Here is a 14762-nt window from a genome sequence, read left to right on the forward strand (position 1 = left end):
AACTGACACAGACCAAACCGTGTCAGGGTCGTCGTAATGGCATTATCTCATATAAATATCAGAGCGTTTTTTTTTTTAGATGTGAAGATGAAAGAAGACATCAGCACATTTAGGCTAGAAGAGGCTCCGCCTCCGGGACTTTGACCTCCTCCTTCTCAGCCTCCTTCTTCAGCTCGCCAGTGGGGGCGGCAGGGAAGTCGTCAATCTTGATCTTTTCGACGCGGCCACGCAGCATAGACTGGGCCTTGGTGGAAAAGTTACCAAAGTGCTGCTTAGCCATGTCGCCGGCCTGGCCAGTGAGGTCAACGGCAGTCTTGCGCAGTTCTGTGTTCTTCTCGGCAACAAGTTCGTAGAGCTTGTCAATCTGGGCATCAATGACCTCCTGGTTCTCGCGGTAAACTAGAGGGCCAAAGAAGACAGCGCTAACCGTCATAATGGCGAGAGCCCAGTAGGGGATAATTTTGACGAGGTGGTATGAAAGGAAAGCACCGACCAGGGCCTAGACACGCGTGCAAGCAGGTATATATTAGCTAGTGCTCAATAGCAGCTTGTACTTGGCGCACATCATCACAAGGCTAGATCTTTACTTACAGCTCCGGAGACGTAGGTGTTCTCTACGTAGATGACCTTCTGGGACTCAGTAGAAATGAAGTTGGCAAGTTCGTGGAGATCGCTGGCCATGGCCTCGGTAGCGTCACGGGAAATAGTCCAGTACTTGCGAGGGCGCATCTGCGAGGTGAGGCCGTTGCCGATAACAAGCTTACCCAAAACCTCGGCAGCCACAGTAACGGCCAGAGTCAAGTAAGTGAGCTTGAAGGCATAGCGCAGGACATCAATACATCTGATAAGGATGATGCTAGCAACAATGGAGCCGTAGGCAATACCAGAGTCACCTGGAAAAAAGATGTTAGATGTGTGAGTAGATAGACACACAGACAGACAGGGGTTAGGTGGGGTTGATGCAGGCGATAAGAAACAGAGATAGGCGACTTACGAGGGTTATTCCACGACAGCAAGTATTGGAAATAAGAGCTGAAGTTTTCGCCAGCAGGCTTGGGGGCTGTGAGAGAGTGGCTGTCAGCGTCTGTTGGCTTTTAGGGATACTTCAATGGGAGTAGAGTTTCTGAAGCGTGTTCGTGTTATTCCTGGTAGTAGAATTGGGGACCACTCTTGATATAGACGTGCAAGGAGGGGCTCGGATGACGTGGTCTTTCGCAATTTAGTCGACGACTGCATCAAGGAACGACTTCCCAGGAACAACGGGAGAACGACATATCAATCTTTTGGGGACAGTAATGGCAAAATAATTCACGTAGTGCATGGTGACAGGACCAAAGAAGCAGGGGAAGAAGGTTCGTGGGGTTGCAAGAGAGTGTGCTATTGAGGACAACACGTTAGCATTGTAACAACCGACAGTATAGAAGACAAGTGCAGCCAGGGAATGAACAGCCTCCTCATTATCTAGTAAGAGGACAGGAAAATATAGGACGGCATATCAAGATGGTCAAGCCGGACAAACCGCACGCGGTATGGTGGCAGATAAGAGAGCGAGGACGAGGACTAGACATACCTTACCGATCTTAGCATCGGCCATCTTGAAGGTAGAAAGAAAAAAGGGTCTTGGTAAACAGAGATACTAGGGCGCTGAGATGGACAGCTATAGTGCACAGCGATAGGCGACAAGAGCGGGCAGACAAGAGTAGGTAGAACTGGGTGCGTTGTGCGTGAAGATTAGAGATGGGAAGAAAAAGGGAAGAGGGAAAAAACGAGAAGAAAAATCAGAGTAGGAGGAAGGAAGGAAGGAGCTTTGCCAGAATGTGGGTTTCTGATTTTTACTTTAGGTTGTTGCTGCGAGAACAAGGCCGAGAAAAGCTGGGAGGCAAGTGCTCAGAGGGAAAGACAAGGAAAAGAAGGCCGGAACAATTGGGATAAGCACAAGGAGGTGGGAAAGCGAAGAAAATCAAGGAGGAGAGCGAAGGAAAAAGGGAAGGAAGAGCGAAGAAAAAGGAAGGGAGAACGAGGAAAAGGAAGGAAACAGGATAATGATAAGCCTGTTCTCGCCATTGCCTTGAGAGCCGTCTCATGTAGGCAAGCAAGAGACAGGGAAACCTCTGCGGGCTCTATCAGAGTCTTTGTTTTTTTTTCCTCCTTATTTTATTTTCCCTCCATAGGCGACCGAAAGAAGTGGACACACACGCAGCTTGAATTGCTTAGAATATGCTTCATACTGGCTTCTGTGTGCTATGCCTAGAAATTGCAGTTACCACGTCTCTGTGTATGCACTGTATAAGCACGTCTAAACGGGAAGGAAACGACTTGAAACAACAAAAAGGGCAGGAGAAGCCTGCGGGTTGGCGGGGGGAAGGGGGTACAAGCCACCACTTATTGGTGACAGCTTAAGCTCTGGGCAGCTACGCTGTGAAGCTTTGGCTCTAGCGAAAATTGCGCTCCTAGCTTGACTCGACTTTGCTACGCTCATCTTCTCAGCAGCCTTCTATGCTGAAGCAGCTGGGTCTACCGCAAAGCAAACACCAGGCCGCCCTCCCTCCCTCCCCCCCTTGGCCACTGAGAGCGTGAGCAGATAAGCACCAGCTAAACTCAAGGGCATACATAATTGCTCGCCGTTATTTGCTTATAATACATGCTATAAGTTATGCAAAAAGGACTAGCAAAAGGACAGACAGGCAAAGAAGAGTACAGGCTCAAACGCAACGGGAATTGCAAATTACAAGTCAAGACAGGGAAAGGAGAAACAAAGCAGCGGCCATGCACAAAAAGAAAGGAGACATGCAAGGCAGCTAAACTCGAGACGACGGAGGTACCGGGTACATCACAACCAAGCCCTCACGCCTGCTAGAGTTTCATGAGTGGCATGCGAGCAGGCGCTCAGCACCATACTAATAAGCTAAAGCGATAACGACCCAGCAAAACATATGGCGCACAAGCCGGTTACCCTGGGCTTCGCGCATGCAGACATAATACAGGTGGGTGGCCCACATCTAGATGCTAACCAGAATGAGAGGCCCTAGAGCAGCATTCTTACACACGCATATGCACATACTGTACTATAGATAAAATGTTGCATTTCCTCTTTCCCCGCGCCCTCTTCCACTCATCTTCTTTTCTTCCTGTCTTGTTACGCATTCAAGAAGGAATTCTATGAAAAAACTATACGACGCTTAGATGACGAGAAAGCGAAAAATGCCACCCGGAAGGAGGGGCGGGCCCAAAAGCCGAAGTGGGGCGAGGGGAAATGCGAAATACAGCAACTGCCCACGAGGGTTTTGCAAGGTGTCTTAAATAGGCAGCTCCCTTTTTCTCGCCGGAAAGTGGCGGGTGGTCAAAAGCTGCCAAGTTGTCTTTTCATCTGACATTTATCGGTAATTTTACCATCAGTCTGTGTGCATAGCAAGATAAGCGCACGCGACTGTATCGGCTGGCATTACCACACAAAACAACTATTCTTATGGGAGGAGGATTTGCATGTGACAACAGCTTCCATTAGTCCCCCAGCCCGTCACGATCCAGTACAGGGCACTTCGACCATGGCAACCACCCCGCTAGAATCTACGCCAACAACAGCACTAGGCCAATCTACATAAGCAGGTCCAAACACGCCCCACATATAGGTCACGCACTAGGCGATCGTCCCCCAGCATAAAATACGGCTCTCGGGCTCATATACAGGTGGGCGGACGACTAGACCTAAACTACGCCTGTCGTGTCCGGCACATATTTGCTTCAAAATAACCAGGAAATGTATTCTGCATTTGACCACCCTGGCCGTCTAGCCGTGAGCTCCTATCTGTAGAAATGCGCAAGAGATACAAACGTTCGTCTGCGAGTATGGATAACATGCCTCCCAAGTTCTCCCAGATGCTATATAGGAAAATTATAAGAACAGCTAAAACAAAAAAAGAGAAAAGGAAAGAGAAACAGCAAATAGTTGTGAACGTAAATGTAAATGATATGTGCCGGATATGGGGGATGGTATGTGTTGAAAGTGAGGAGAAGGCCAAGTATTAATTATAAACATGAAAGATGCAGCGTTGAAAAAGCAAGACTAGGGCAAGAGAAGGAAAACTATCATGCCGTTACCATTAAATAACAGGGCAGGCTGAGAAATGAGCAGCCAGATGTGGCTGCAAGGGTATACATATGAGGGAGGGATAAGGGTGTGGGAGTGGTTTGTCAGTCAACATGTGCTCATTGTCGTCATCGACTGTCGTGATAGCATGAGATCTCCGTTACCAGGGAGCCGTGGGCAGAGGGAGAGTATTTATTACCAGCCAGGTGAAAAGAAAAAAAGGCCGTTACGTGTGGTGCGTGGTTTGTGGCGCGTATGCGATGCACGAGTCGACTACCTACGCCATCCGCCCCAGAAACCGCCACTCCCACTGCCGACAGGTGCGCTAGCTGCAGTGTTTGTCCGGTTGGGGGTGTGAAGGTCGCCAATGCCGTATTGTTTTTTGAGCGAATCAAGCTTTTGCCGAAGTTCTTCAACCTCCTGTTTAGCCATGGCCTCGCCAGTCTTGGCCTGCACAAGCTGTAGAAGCAGGGCGTCCTGCTCACTTGTAGGTGTAGCGCCAGCAGCCGTGGCTGCAGAAAGAGCCACTACGGAGTCTCTGTTTTGGATCGAGGACGCACGGCGAGACAATTGTGATTGGGATGGCGAAGGGGGACCGCGGCCCAGACGGAGCTCTCGAAGGCCTGATCCTCCAGGCTTGTCTGCTTCGGCACCGGGCACACCAGCCGCAACATTGAAGGCATTTCGAATTGTTTCGGCAGCTCCAACAGCGACATTTATCGAATTCGTCGTTTGTGCACTACTGCGAGACTGTCTCATTGTCTGCAATTGTTTCTCCATGCGTTGCTTATCCTGATGCATCGTGCGCATGCGAGTTTGGCAGTCTTTCAGTTGGTCGCGCAATGAAGTCACTTCGTTGTCTAGAGCGTATATTTTGCGTTGGAATTCTTGCGATTGAGACTTGGCTGCGTTCATTTGGTCCTTTGCTGATCGCAGTTCGTCCTCTAGATCCGCCTTGGACATTCCAAGCGATGGTTTTGTCGCTGGCTCATTCGTCTCGGCCTCGCTTCCAATGTCGCTGAGAGCAAACCGTTTTTCCACGGCATGTAAGAGCTCGGTATAGCCAGGGTTTGAGTCATTCTCGGCACTACTGCCACCATCCAGGAGCTGAGGCTTTTGGCGCAATCCACTTAGCAAGGCTTGGACAGCTCGCTTGTCCTCATCGCGCTCATCGCGTTCTTTTTCTAACTCGGAAGACAATATGGCATGATTGAGCTGTAGTTGCGTCAAGGCGGCTAACAGATCTTCAATTTGGTTATGGAGGTAGCGCTCGTCCGTCTGGTTCTTTGCTGCCGATAGAATGCTCGGGGATTTGGGCGCGTTCGATGCTATGGTGCTTGTAGTTTTGATTGCAGATGGGAGAATGGTTGCGGTCGACTCGACTGAGACAGAATCCCGCGAGGAAATCGAGACGGTGGTTGCTTCCGTGGAGGTTGAAGTGGTCGATGCAGAACTCAGGATGCTCGAGTTGCTGACAGCCTCCATGGAATTCAGGGTGCTGGCTAAGCTCTGCTTGCTTGCACTACGGTGCAACATACTCAGCGGGCGCGAAGTAGGCGCAGGACCGGGGCTGAGAGTGTTTGGAGCAGAGGCAGTGGAAGAAGACGACGGCGATGCAGAGGATGATGCAATAGGAGATGCTGAAGATGCAGGCTGTTGTGTTTGCGACAAGTTTGGCACAGGACCAGGAGCTGGTTTCGCATCGCTAGCCAAGAGCGCAGTAGAAGAAGATTCGGACACCGATCCAGATGACGAAGAGCTGTCACCAATGATGCCTGTGGAGGAAGATGAGGTCGGTGTAGATCCAGTGCCTGTAGTGCCTGTGAGGATTCCTAGACCCAGACCAGAACCTAGGCCCAAGCCCAGTCCTCCTTGCGATTGGGAGGTTGGAGTGGGATTGGAATCAGGGGGAGAGGTTAAAGTGGGAGCCCCTGGATCAGAAGTGGGGCCCTGTGCCCCAGGGTTCGATGGGCTGTAATTAGCAGCCCATATGCGGCCAATAAAGCGAGATGCTGCAGCAGACACTGCAGCTATTTTCGGAGCTGCAGTGGAAGATCCATTCGCACCATTCGCGCCATTTGAACGGGGGGTTTGTGACGGCAAGGCTGAGGGCAAGGCTGTGGAGGGAAACGTCTCAGGCGCCTGTTCGAGATAAGCTTCTTCCAACGCCTGCAGCTTTTCGCGTGTCACTGCGTCCGACAGCGCCACAAAATCATTAACAAACTCGTCAGCGTTGTAGTGGTAGCAGTCCCAGAGGCCACGTGATAAGAGAAGTTGCATTGCATCTTCCATCTCACGACATGCTAGAATACGCTCCTCATTCTTCTTCATCAGGGATAACGCAACCCGCATAAGGGTCTCATGGGCGCCTTCCGCAAACAGAACATCGTACATGCGGAACAACATAGGCAGCGGGCATGTTACCGCAAACACACTGAGAAACCACTGTGACACGTAGGCAGCTTCGACCTGGAGGTTTTCTAAATGACTGGCCACATTTGGCACCATAGTTTGCAGCAGGCTTCGGAACTGGAAGATTCGAGCGTGTAGTCCTGCAAGGTCTGGTTGATAACTAGACCGCAAATCATAGCGTTCCATAAGTCTATGAGAAAAATGTTAGCGACCTTTATAGACGTCATGGCATGCGGTGTTTAGTATGTATGTAGTGCACACCAACCAGCGCACGACATACAGGACACAAGACCCAGCACTTAATCCTGATAGACTCGAACTTACTTGACAAGAACACAGAACGCCTGTTTATCAGGCATATGCATCAGCAACGGCCCAACTACAAATGCCAGCCCCTGGCAATAGCCGATTTTAGGGTCGTACACGCTTAAGCACTTGAGCACGCGACCAAGCTTCTTTTGCCCTTCACCGTTGGAGTCACGAAACATGTCTACTCCAGGAAAGCTCCGGCCAAGATCCTTCCCGATAATGCGCTCGTATGGGCTATCCTGGTTACAAAGGTGGTCGAATTGCCCTTCAAGCTCAGGATCACGAGCACCAGCCATACTCTGCCAAACAACTCCGCGGAGCGGTGGAGGGATGCCTTTGCGGATCTTGTGGGAAAGAAGGGTTGGGAAGCGAGCAGCAGCTTGTTGGTAGTCCTGGACAACAGCAGCATAAAACTCTAGATCTGTCATCTGTGGAACCTCAATTTGGGAGTACCGAAGGTTTTGAGGGATCGGACTCCGAACCATTTGACGTAATTGGGCCATCGAGGGAGGCCGAGACTTGCGTATCTGTTTGATCGGAGATTTTTGAGAGCTGGGTGGTCCCTGGTGGTCAGGACTTTGGATTGTCTTAGGTTGCGCAGCCAGCTTTGCGTTCTCTTGCTCGAGTCGGGCAAGCAGGAGAGCAGTTGTCTACAGCCTATAGTTAGCATGCATTTGAGGTGAACAAAAGAAAAACAACTCCATGTCTTACATCATCATCGCCAGGCGTCTTCGGTGTGGCATCCTCCTTTTCCTGGAGCTTGTCCCAATCGACTTCTTCGGCGTCTTCTGATTCAGTTTCATCTCTACCTTCAGCAATCGAGTCTAGGCTTCGGGGCAGAGACGTAGATGTAGTGTTGACTTGAAGAAGGCTTTGACGCCCCTTTTCCCGCATCGTTACGGCCTGCAAGGAGCCAATAATGGAAGAAGATACACCACTTGCATTTTCCCTTTCGGGTATTTCGTGAGAAGAGTCTGGTGATAAAGGGATGTCTTGTAAGGGATAATCTCCATCCGTGCTTGGCGAGCTGCCAGTAGAGGCTGGTTCAAGGGCGGGTTCAGAGACCAAAACTGGAGACCCAAGGGAAATACTTTCATGTCCCTCATACGGGGCCGGTGCCATATCTTCGAACACACCGCTGATTGTCGATGATGGGGACAGAGGCCGTTCATTAGTGTCGTCAAGCACGCTTGCTTGTTCGGCCTGGTCAAGTTCAAGCTGGAGACGGATTCCAGTTCCCGGGTCGGGGGTTAGTACACGAGACCGCGACTCATGATGCAAGTTTTCCATGATAAGACGTTCACTCGAAGCTTCGGTCTCCGATACATCAGCTGGCTCGGTGACATCATTGGTTTCTGAAGAGTCAATATGAAAGGATTGCGCGTTTTCTAGGCTGGGAGCCTTATTCAGTGTTTGAGATAGATTCCGAAAAGTAGGCGATGGATGGGAACCGTTTCCAAAGCTGTGACGGCCATTGTCCTCATCACTGTGAATGCTACTGACGAAGGATCTTTGGCTGGTTTGATCTCCGTCGTTTTCTAACGGTTCGTGCGCCGGTGATTCATTGTTGATTCCAGAGATACTTAAGCTTGTAAAGGTGTTTTCATCAGAGTCTTTCGGTAGAGCCATGTTCGTAGCAAGCCCTAAAGATCGGCGGGGGGTATATTCCGCGGAGTTGGTTCGCGGGGAGGTTTGCTGGACGGCCGACACGGAGCTCGTAGGTTCTAGATCTAGTGTCGAGTGTTCAGTGGCTTCTATAGCAGCCTCTTCTTCCGACTCGACTTCGCGGGCGGCTTTTTGGACCGCCCTCTTGATGATATCTTCTACCACCTCATCTAATTCTGCCTCATCCTCTTTTGTAGTTTGATAAGATGCACTTTCAGTGATAGAATCTATTTCTGTGTTCATAGGGGGCTCTTCAAAGCTGGTCGTTGCGGGATCAGCAGACCCTGCCAGCGGGGAGGCCAAGTCTATCGTTCGAGGACTTGGCGTTGATTTTCGGGGACCCGGTTCGGCACTATCGCCGCCAAATGTTGTCCCAATCTCATTTTGGACAAGGCTGATATCCAGCGGATTAATAGGGGAAAGAGAATCGCTCGGGCTATCAAGGCCGCTTTCCACAGTTTCGTAGTCCCGTATCGCGACAGTGTCGGTTTCCACGTACAGTGTTGTGTGTGGAGAATCAGGAGGTGTTATTTCAGGAGGAGATCGCTCAGCGTGCTGCGAGTATTCGTTCGAGGGACACGCGTCGACGACTTGTGGCTGCGTTTTCTCAGAGTATGCCGAGTCTTCTGTGTGGTCTGCGGGGCTACCAAGCGGAGATTCTCGTACAGGGCTTTGGCTTCCTGAAGCTTGGAGTGGCTGTAGCTGTGCTAACGGCCTAGACGTGGCGGTTTGTGAGACTTGAACCTTACTCTCAGCCACCAATACATGTATATGTTGTGTACTTTCGTCTGCGGAAGCCTGCGTAATGGGCGCTTGGCCATGTTGGTCCTCCTGGAATGTCGAGTCTACGGGTATCACTTTTTCGGAGACGGAAGAAACTGGGGTCTCCAGGGCCTCGGAGGCTACCTCGTCATGGGATAGGTGCGCGATTGGTAGAGGGCTATCTGGCGGTGGGCTGGGAGATGCATTACTGGAGTTTGGTTGACGAGCAGAGACGGGACTTTGTTTTAGCAAGGGCTTCGGGATAGGCGTGGAATCAGCCGTCTCAGTTTTTAAAGACGTGCCGGCCCCAGACTGGAGGTTTTTGATGCGATCCCGGATGCTTGGATAGGCGGTAGTCGTGGTCGCGGAGTTTGGCGCGGCCATTTTCGATCGGCTTGACGGTTATTACCAAGGGAGAGCAAGCGTGCTGTGGTAGAAGGGAAGCAGCACGGGACTGTGCAGACGGCCGATACCCGAACCACAGGGCACGAAATACAGTACTATTGTCCCTCAGTCCAGAGGATGAGCAGGCAACTAGATGGTGAGTACAACCCGTGGCAGATAGCTGTGTACTTGTGCGAGGTTTTAGCGGGCGGCTTCGCGTTGGCAGGAGCCTAGTATTGGTGATCAAGTAGTATCGTGAAAGAGTAAACAAATCAAAAGGAAAAAACAAGTAGAAAATTCAGCTGCGATGAGAATAATTTTAGATTGAGAGCATCGTAACGGGGAGTGAGGCGTAAATAGAAACGGCTAATGAAAACAGGCGCCAGCCAAAAGAGTTAAAGGGTGCAGGGTGTGAAGGGTGAAGGGGGGGGGGGGAGTGCGGCGAAAGATGAAGAGGAAAAGGCCACAAGCTAGAGCAAAGGAGAGGCAAGAAGTAAGAAGCAAGAAGCGACAAGCAAGAGCCGACAACAGGACCGCACCGCAATACTGACTAGTAACCAAGCAACCCGAAGAACGAAAACCAATGCATCAATCGAGATCGAGAGCATCACGCACAGTACATGCAACTAAACAGCAGAAACAAAACGCACCAGCGACCACTCCCCGTTCTCTGCCTGTATTTACTCTATCTTGATGCAACACGCACTGATCGCCAACAACCTAAGCGCAATAAAGCTTAATGCACAATGTCCTTGTCCCATCCTATCTTACCTATCTTACTATCTTATAAATGCATGGAGATGTGTGGGTACACAAACGCCCCACAGTGCCAGTAGAAGGCAAGAGAGCGGGGACGACAAAATCATATGCCAGCTTCCCCTTGGGGTTCCTGTAGTTTCCTAAAAGCCACTGCAGGGTAGCGAAAGAGCCACCACAGGCCAGACGAAGGAGTGTTGTTGATCAGGCGTCGCTTGCACACATGTGAAGGGCCAAGACTGTATGGTTTACAGACCAGGAGCAAGCCTCACCGAGAGTCAAAACTCGAGGTAGAGATTAATCAAAGGGGTGCTAAAATACGCCGACTGTTAAGGAAGGAAAGAGCATAAAAGGGCTAGCGCTAGAGAAGGGGAAACCAGCCTGCCCACCTTTCCGTCTTCTAATTGGTTGTTAAATATTCAAGCCCCACCCGCCCCTGTTCCTTCCCTGACTGCCTCCTGATCCAACCACTTACTTGACCTTCAAAATGCACCAGCCCAGCCCCAACTACCAAATCATGTCTCGCAAGGGCCAAGACATGCTTCACCTTTACACAAGTGCCGATTCTGTGAGCGGCGCTTTAATGACCTCTCCATATGATCATAGCAGAGAATCTTGGACGGACGGAAAAGGAGGACCAGTAACACACATGGTAATGGCAGAAAAGGCAAATCAACGAGGGAGAAAAAGAGCTCGTCTATTTCCCGAGTACTTGACAATAGCAAAGCTTGCGCCTGTCGATTTGTAGCTTGCAAAACTCTAGAACTGTGATATTCAATGTCTTCATGGGGCTTGAGCTCTCCTTGTTAGTAAAGGACGAAGAATAAAAGATATAAATTGAAACATCCTCCATCCAGCATTATTCCCAAGGAAAAGCACCACCAACACCTAAATCATAAATTATCTACTGCTAGCCAGTTTTGCAGCTCGGATTCCTCTGCTACAATGTCATCCTATGACATTCCCGAGGCTCCGCCACCTTGGCCTGGCATCGGAGGCCGTTGCTGCATGTTGGCTGCACCAGGCATTTGTCCCATCTGCCCCATCTGCCCCATTTGCATCGGATTCATCTGGCCCATGTGTTCAAACTGGCCCATGCCGCTACCCATCATTCCCATTTGTCCCATGTGCATTTGCTGCTGCATTTGGTGCTGCATTGGGTTTATGGGCGCCATGCCTTGCATTTGTCCTATCGGCATTTGACCCATCGGCATAGCATTCATCGGCATATGGCCCATCTGGTGACCCATTTGCTGCATATGGGCCATTTGTGGGTGGGGCATCTGGCCCATGGGGTTCATGGCTCCTATATGCGCCATATGTTGCTGAATAGCCATCATCTGGCGCTGCTGTGCATTCAGTTGCTGTGGCATGACTTGTTGAGGCGGCATCGGCGGCTGCTGGCCCATGTTGCGCATTTGCTGAGGTGGGGCCTGTGGTTGTTGTGCAGGAGACTGTTTCGGCTGTTGCTGAGGTGTAGATTGTGACTGGGGTTGGGGCTGCGACTGAGGCTGAGACTGAGGCACTTGGTGTGGAGGTTGACTAGAAGGTTGAGGTGTAGGGGGTTGAACGGAATGCTGTGGCTGTGACTGTGGCTGCGGCTGTTGCTGTTGTTGCGGCTGATGCGGCTGATGCGGCTGTTGCGGCTGTTGCTGGTGCTGCTGGTGCTGCTGATGCTGCTGATGCTGCTGGTGCTGCTGGTGCTGCTGCTGATGTTGCTGCTGCTGCGGCTGTTGTTGTTGCTGTTGTTGTTGTTGTTGCTGTTGTTGTTGCTGGTGCTGCTGTTGCTGGTGCTGCTGTTGCTGGTGCTGCTGTGGCTGCAACTGCGGCTGCTGTGTTTGAGGATTGCTTGCTGCCTTGGGATGCTGGTGTGAGGGCTGAGGTTGATGCTGTCCCTGTTGTTGGCTTAGCATGTGCTGCTGCGGATGGGGTTGTGGCTGCGGCTGTGGGGTGCCATGGGGTTGATTGCCTGGCGTGCGTGACGTGCCAAATGACATTTCCTTGTATGGATCAATTCCAGGGAAGCAAGCCTGAAGTTTGGAATATAAAGACTTCAGCAACTTATCACGCTCCAATCGTTCACCCATAGCATCAACAGCAGCAGCATTTTCTCCATCGATACCCTGAGGGTTGATTCTAAGCCGTAAGCCGAGGTTTAGAGGCGGCGGGGTGAGGATGGTCGGTCTAGGCAGCCCCTTGATCTTAGGGTCGGCCAGACCAGCAAGATATTGCAAGTTCGAGCTGAGTCGCCGTAAGCATCTGCTTTCGTTAGCTGTCATGCCACCTCTACGCCACACAATATGGTATTTATTACTCACTGGTTGTTGTCTTTGCTGGCGTCTTCCTCCAAGTTTTTGTTGCTTTCCTTCTTGGCTTCAGCAAGCGTATATTGCAATTGGATTGCCTCGTACAATAGCTCCTGGTTAATCTCAAGCAGTATAGAGAACTTTTCCTTCTGCATTACATCAGATCTCGGACTATGAGCCACTGGTGATGCAGCAGCATGTCCGGCGGGATTTGCACCTGCAAAGCTTGGAAATGTAGGCGTTTGAGGAGTTGTGACGTTGGCAGTTTGAGGTTGAGTCGATGGCGGTTGCATCACCGCCTGAGGCTGGGCCTGAGGGGCCGTAAACTGTGACTTTTGTATGGGCGTTGGTGTCCCTTGTGAGGCGACGCTCACGGGCCTTTGAGGAGTTGACATGTTCATCTGCCCTGGCATACCACCCTGAGGCGGCATTGCATGCCGTTGCTGCATGGCGGGTGATTGTCCTGACATCGAAGAATTGCCGCCCCCCGGGTAGCCCATGGAGCTACCCATCATGAAGTTTTGGTTAAACGACTGTTGTGGGCCCGAAGGCGATGGGGTCCCAGAAGGAAACGGCTGTCCTTGAAACTGCGCGCTAGGAAATCCTAAGGGTTTGTTAGCAAATAACTGTAAATAGTCATACTGTACGCACTAACAGCGCAACTTGCAGCTGATCAAGCAGTGCGGTGTCAAACTGAGGGTCCCTGATCTGACTTGCGTTGCAAGTCGTGCACATGGAACTCCAATCAATGGCTAATGTAATGATGGCATCAATGTCACGTACTAGTCTGGCCGTTGACAGCCATTGGTTGCATGCTTGGGTTCTGTATCATGGCGCCACCCTGAGCACCCATCATGGCTGGATTTCCAGGCATGAAATTTTGTGCGCCCATGTTTTGAAATTGCTGGGGATTAAACATCATGGGATTCGCAGGCTGCCCTCCGCTTTGCATTTGTGGGTTTTGCTGATGTTGCTGCGGGTTGAAGCCGCCGGGAGAATTGGATGACGCGCCCGGGAAAAAACCGGCTGGATTCTGGTACATTGTCGCGTTGGGAAAGCAGTAGAATTAAAGTTGTGGGTTCCGGTCGGCTGATCTGTGAGTCGTCGTGAAGCTTTGCGCAAGAGGAACTAGCTGGTGTTTTGGGGCCTTGCGCGCAAGGCTGGGGATGGGAAAATGAGACGTCGGAATTGAGCCTTTGCAAATATTTGCGACAAGGTGCAGTTAACAGCAAACGGAAGAGACAGGTTTCAACGCCGAATCAATTCTAAGAATCGAATTCTAAAGCAGACGGTTTGCAGAAGGCTAGAAGGGAAAATTTCGTTGGTTATGCGCTCTTGCGATTCAAAAAAGAGGCTCTCCAGGGTAACAGGTCAGAGTTTGTATGTCCACGATAGTTGAAATAGAATGATTTTATGCGGCAACGCGGAATTGAAGGAAGACGATATAGCAGAAAAAAAATTCCCAAGAAAAATCAGCTTGTAAACGGGAAAAAAAAAAGAAATTGAAATGAAAAAGCATGCGGATGACAAGAGCTATGGCAATATGTATGCGGTAGAATCGCCGAGGCACGATAGACAATCGCGACTCAGGACGAAGCTGAGGTCAACTGGCTAATAATCCGCGATCAGGCCAAACGAAATCTCGCGATGTACAGATAGCATGAAATGAGCGCGTCAAAGTGACTTCAAACCTTTGATCTTGTGCAGTTGGCGTTGGCTAAGGCAAGTTTTGGTTGAACCTTGCCACAAATCCAAGATGCAGGTTTGCAACAAGACGCGCATCCAGCAGGGCTCAACTTTTCGAGCCAATCAAAAGGCGCTTTAGGCCTACAGTGGGTCCGACTACTTGGCCAATGTGCAAGTCATGGTGTGGCGCTCTGTGGCGTAGGTCAAAGATGGTAAGTTGGCTGGGCAATAAGTCCAAGTCCATGAACCAGGAATCCGATTTGTCTGAAGAAAATAAACTGGCCAAAAAACTTTTTGGCTGTTGCCAACTGCGTACTTTGTTCAATAGCTACTAGTCATCGTGCCTGTCCGCTCCGTGCAACCCTAAGTAAATACCTCTAAGGGTTGGCATTAAG

General features: G+C 50.6%; 3 protein-coding genes across 3 annotated transcripts; all 3 read right to left on the reverse strand.

The window, feature by feature from the left end:
• Positions 1–109: 109 nt before the first annotated feature.
• HOO65_110029 (Reticulon-like protein 1) lies at positions 110–1594 on the reverse strand (the record flags this gene model as incomplete). The annotated part of the gene is made up of 4 exons (XM_071004737.1): positions 110–499; positions 592–893; positions 995–1084; positions 1576–1594. 4 exons carry the CDS (start codon positions 1592–1594, stop codon positions 110–112), a joined length of 801 nt encoding a protein of 266 aa, XP_070855739.1.
• A 2766-nt stretch (positions 1595–4360) lies between these two features.
• Positions 4361–9619, reverse strand: HOO65_110030 (Rab GTPase-activating protein 1-like; the record flags this gene model as incomplete). Its single annotated transcript, XM_071004714.1, has 3 exons — positions 4361–6659; positions 6824–7458; positions 7520–9619. The coding sequence occupies 3 exons, from the start codon at positions 9617–9619 to the stop codon at positions 4361–4363; spliced, it is 5034 nt and encodes a 1677-aa protein (XP_070855740.1).
• A 1709-nt stretch (positions 9620–11328) lies between these two features.
• HOO65_110031 (Pre-mRNA 3'-end processing (cleavage and polyadenylation) factor) lies at positions 11329–13723 on the reverse strand (the record flags this gene model as incomplete). Its single annotated transcript, XM_071004727.1, has 3 exons — positions 11329–12616; positions 12694–13285; positions 13465–13723. 3 exons carry the CDS (start codon positions 13721–13723, stop codon positions 11329–11331), a joined length of 2139 nt encoding a protein of 712 aa, XP_070855741.1.
• Between the last annotated feature and the right edge of the window lie 1039 nt (positions 13724–14762).

This window comes from Ceratocystis lukuohia (genome assembly GCF_044167205.1).
Source record: "Ceratocystis lukuohia strain C4212 chromosome Unknown Supercontig11_pilon, whole genome shotgun sequence".
Classification (NCBI taxonomy): Eukaryota; Fungi; Ascomycota; class Sordariomycetes; order Microascales; family Ceratocystidaceae; genus Ceratocystis; species Ceratocystis lukuohia.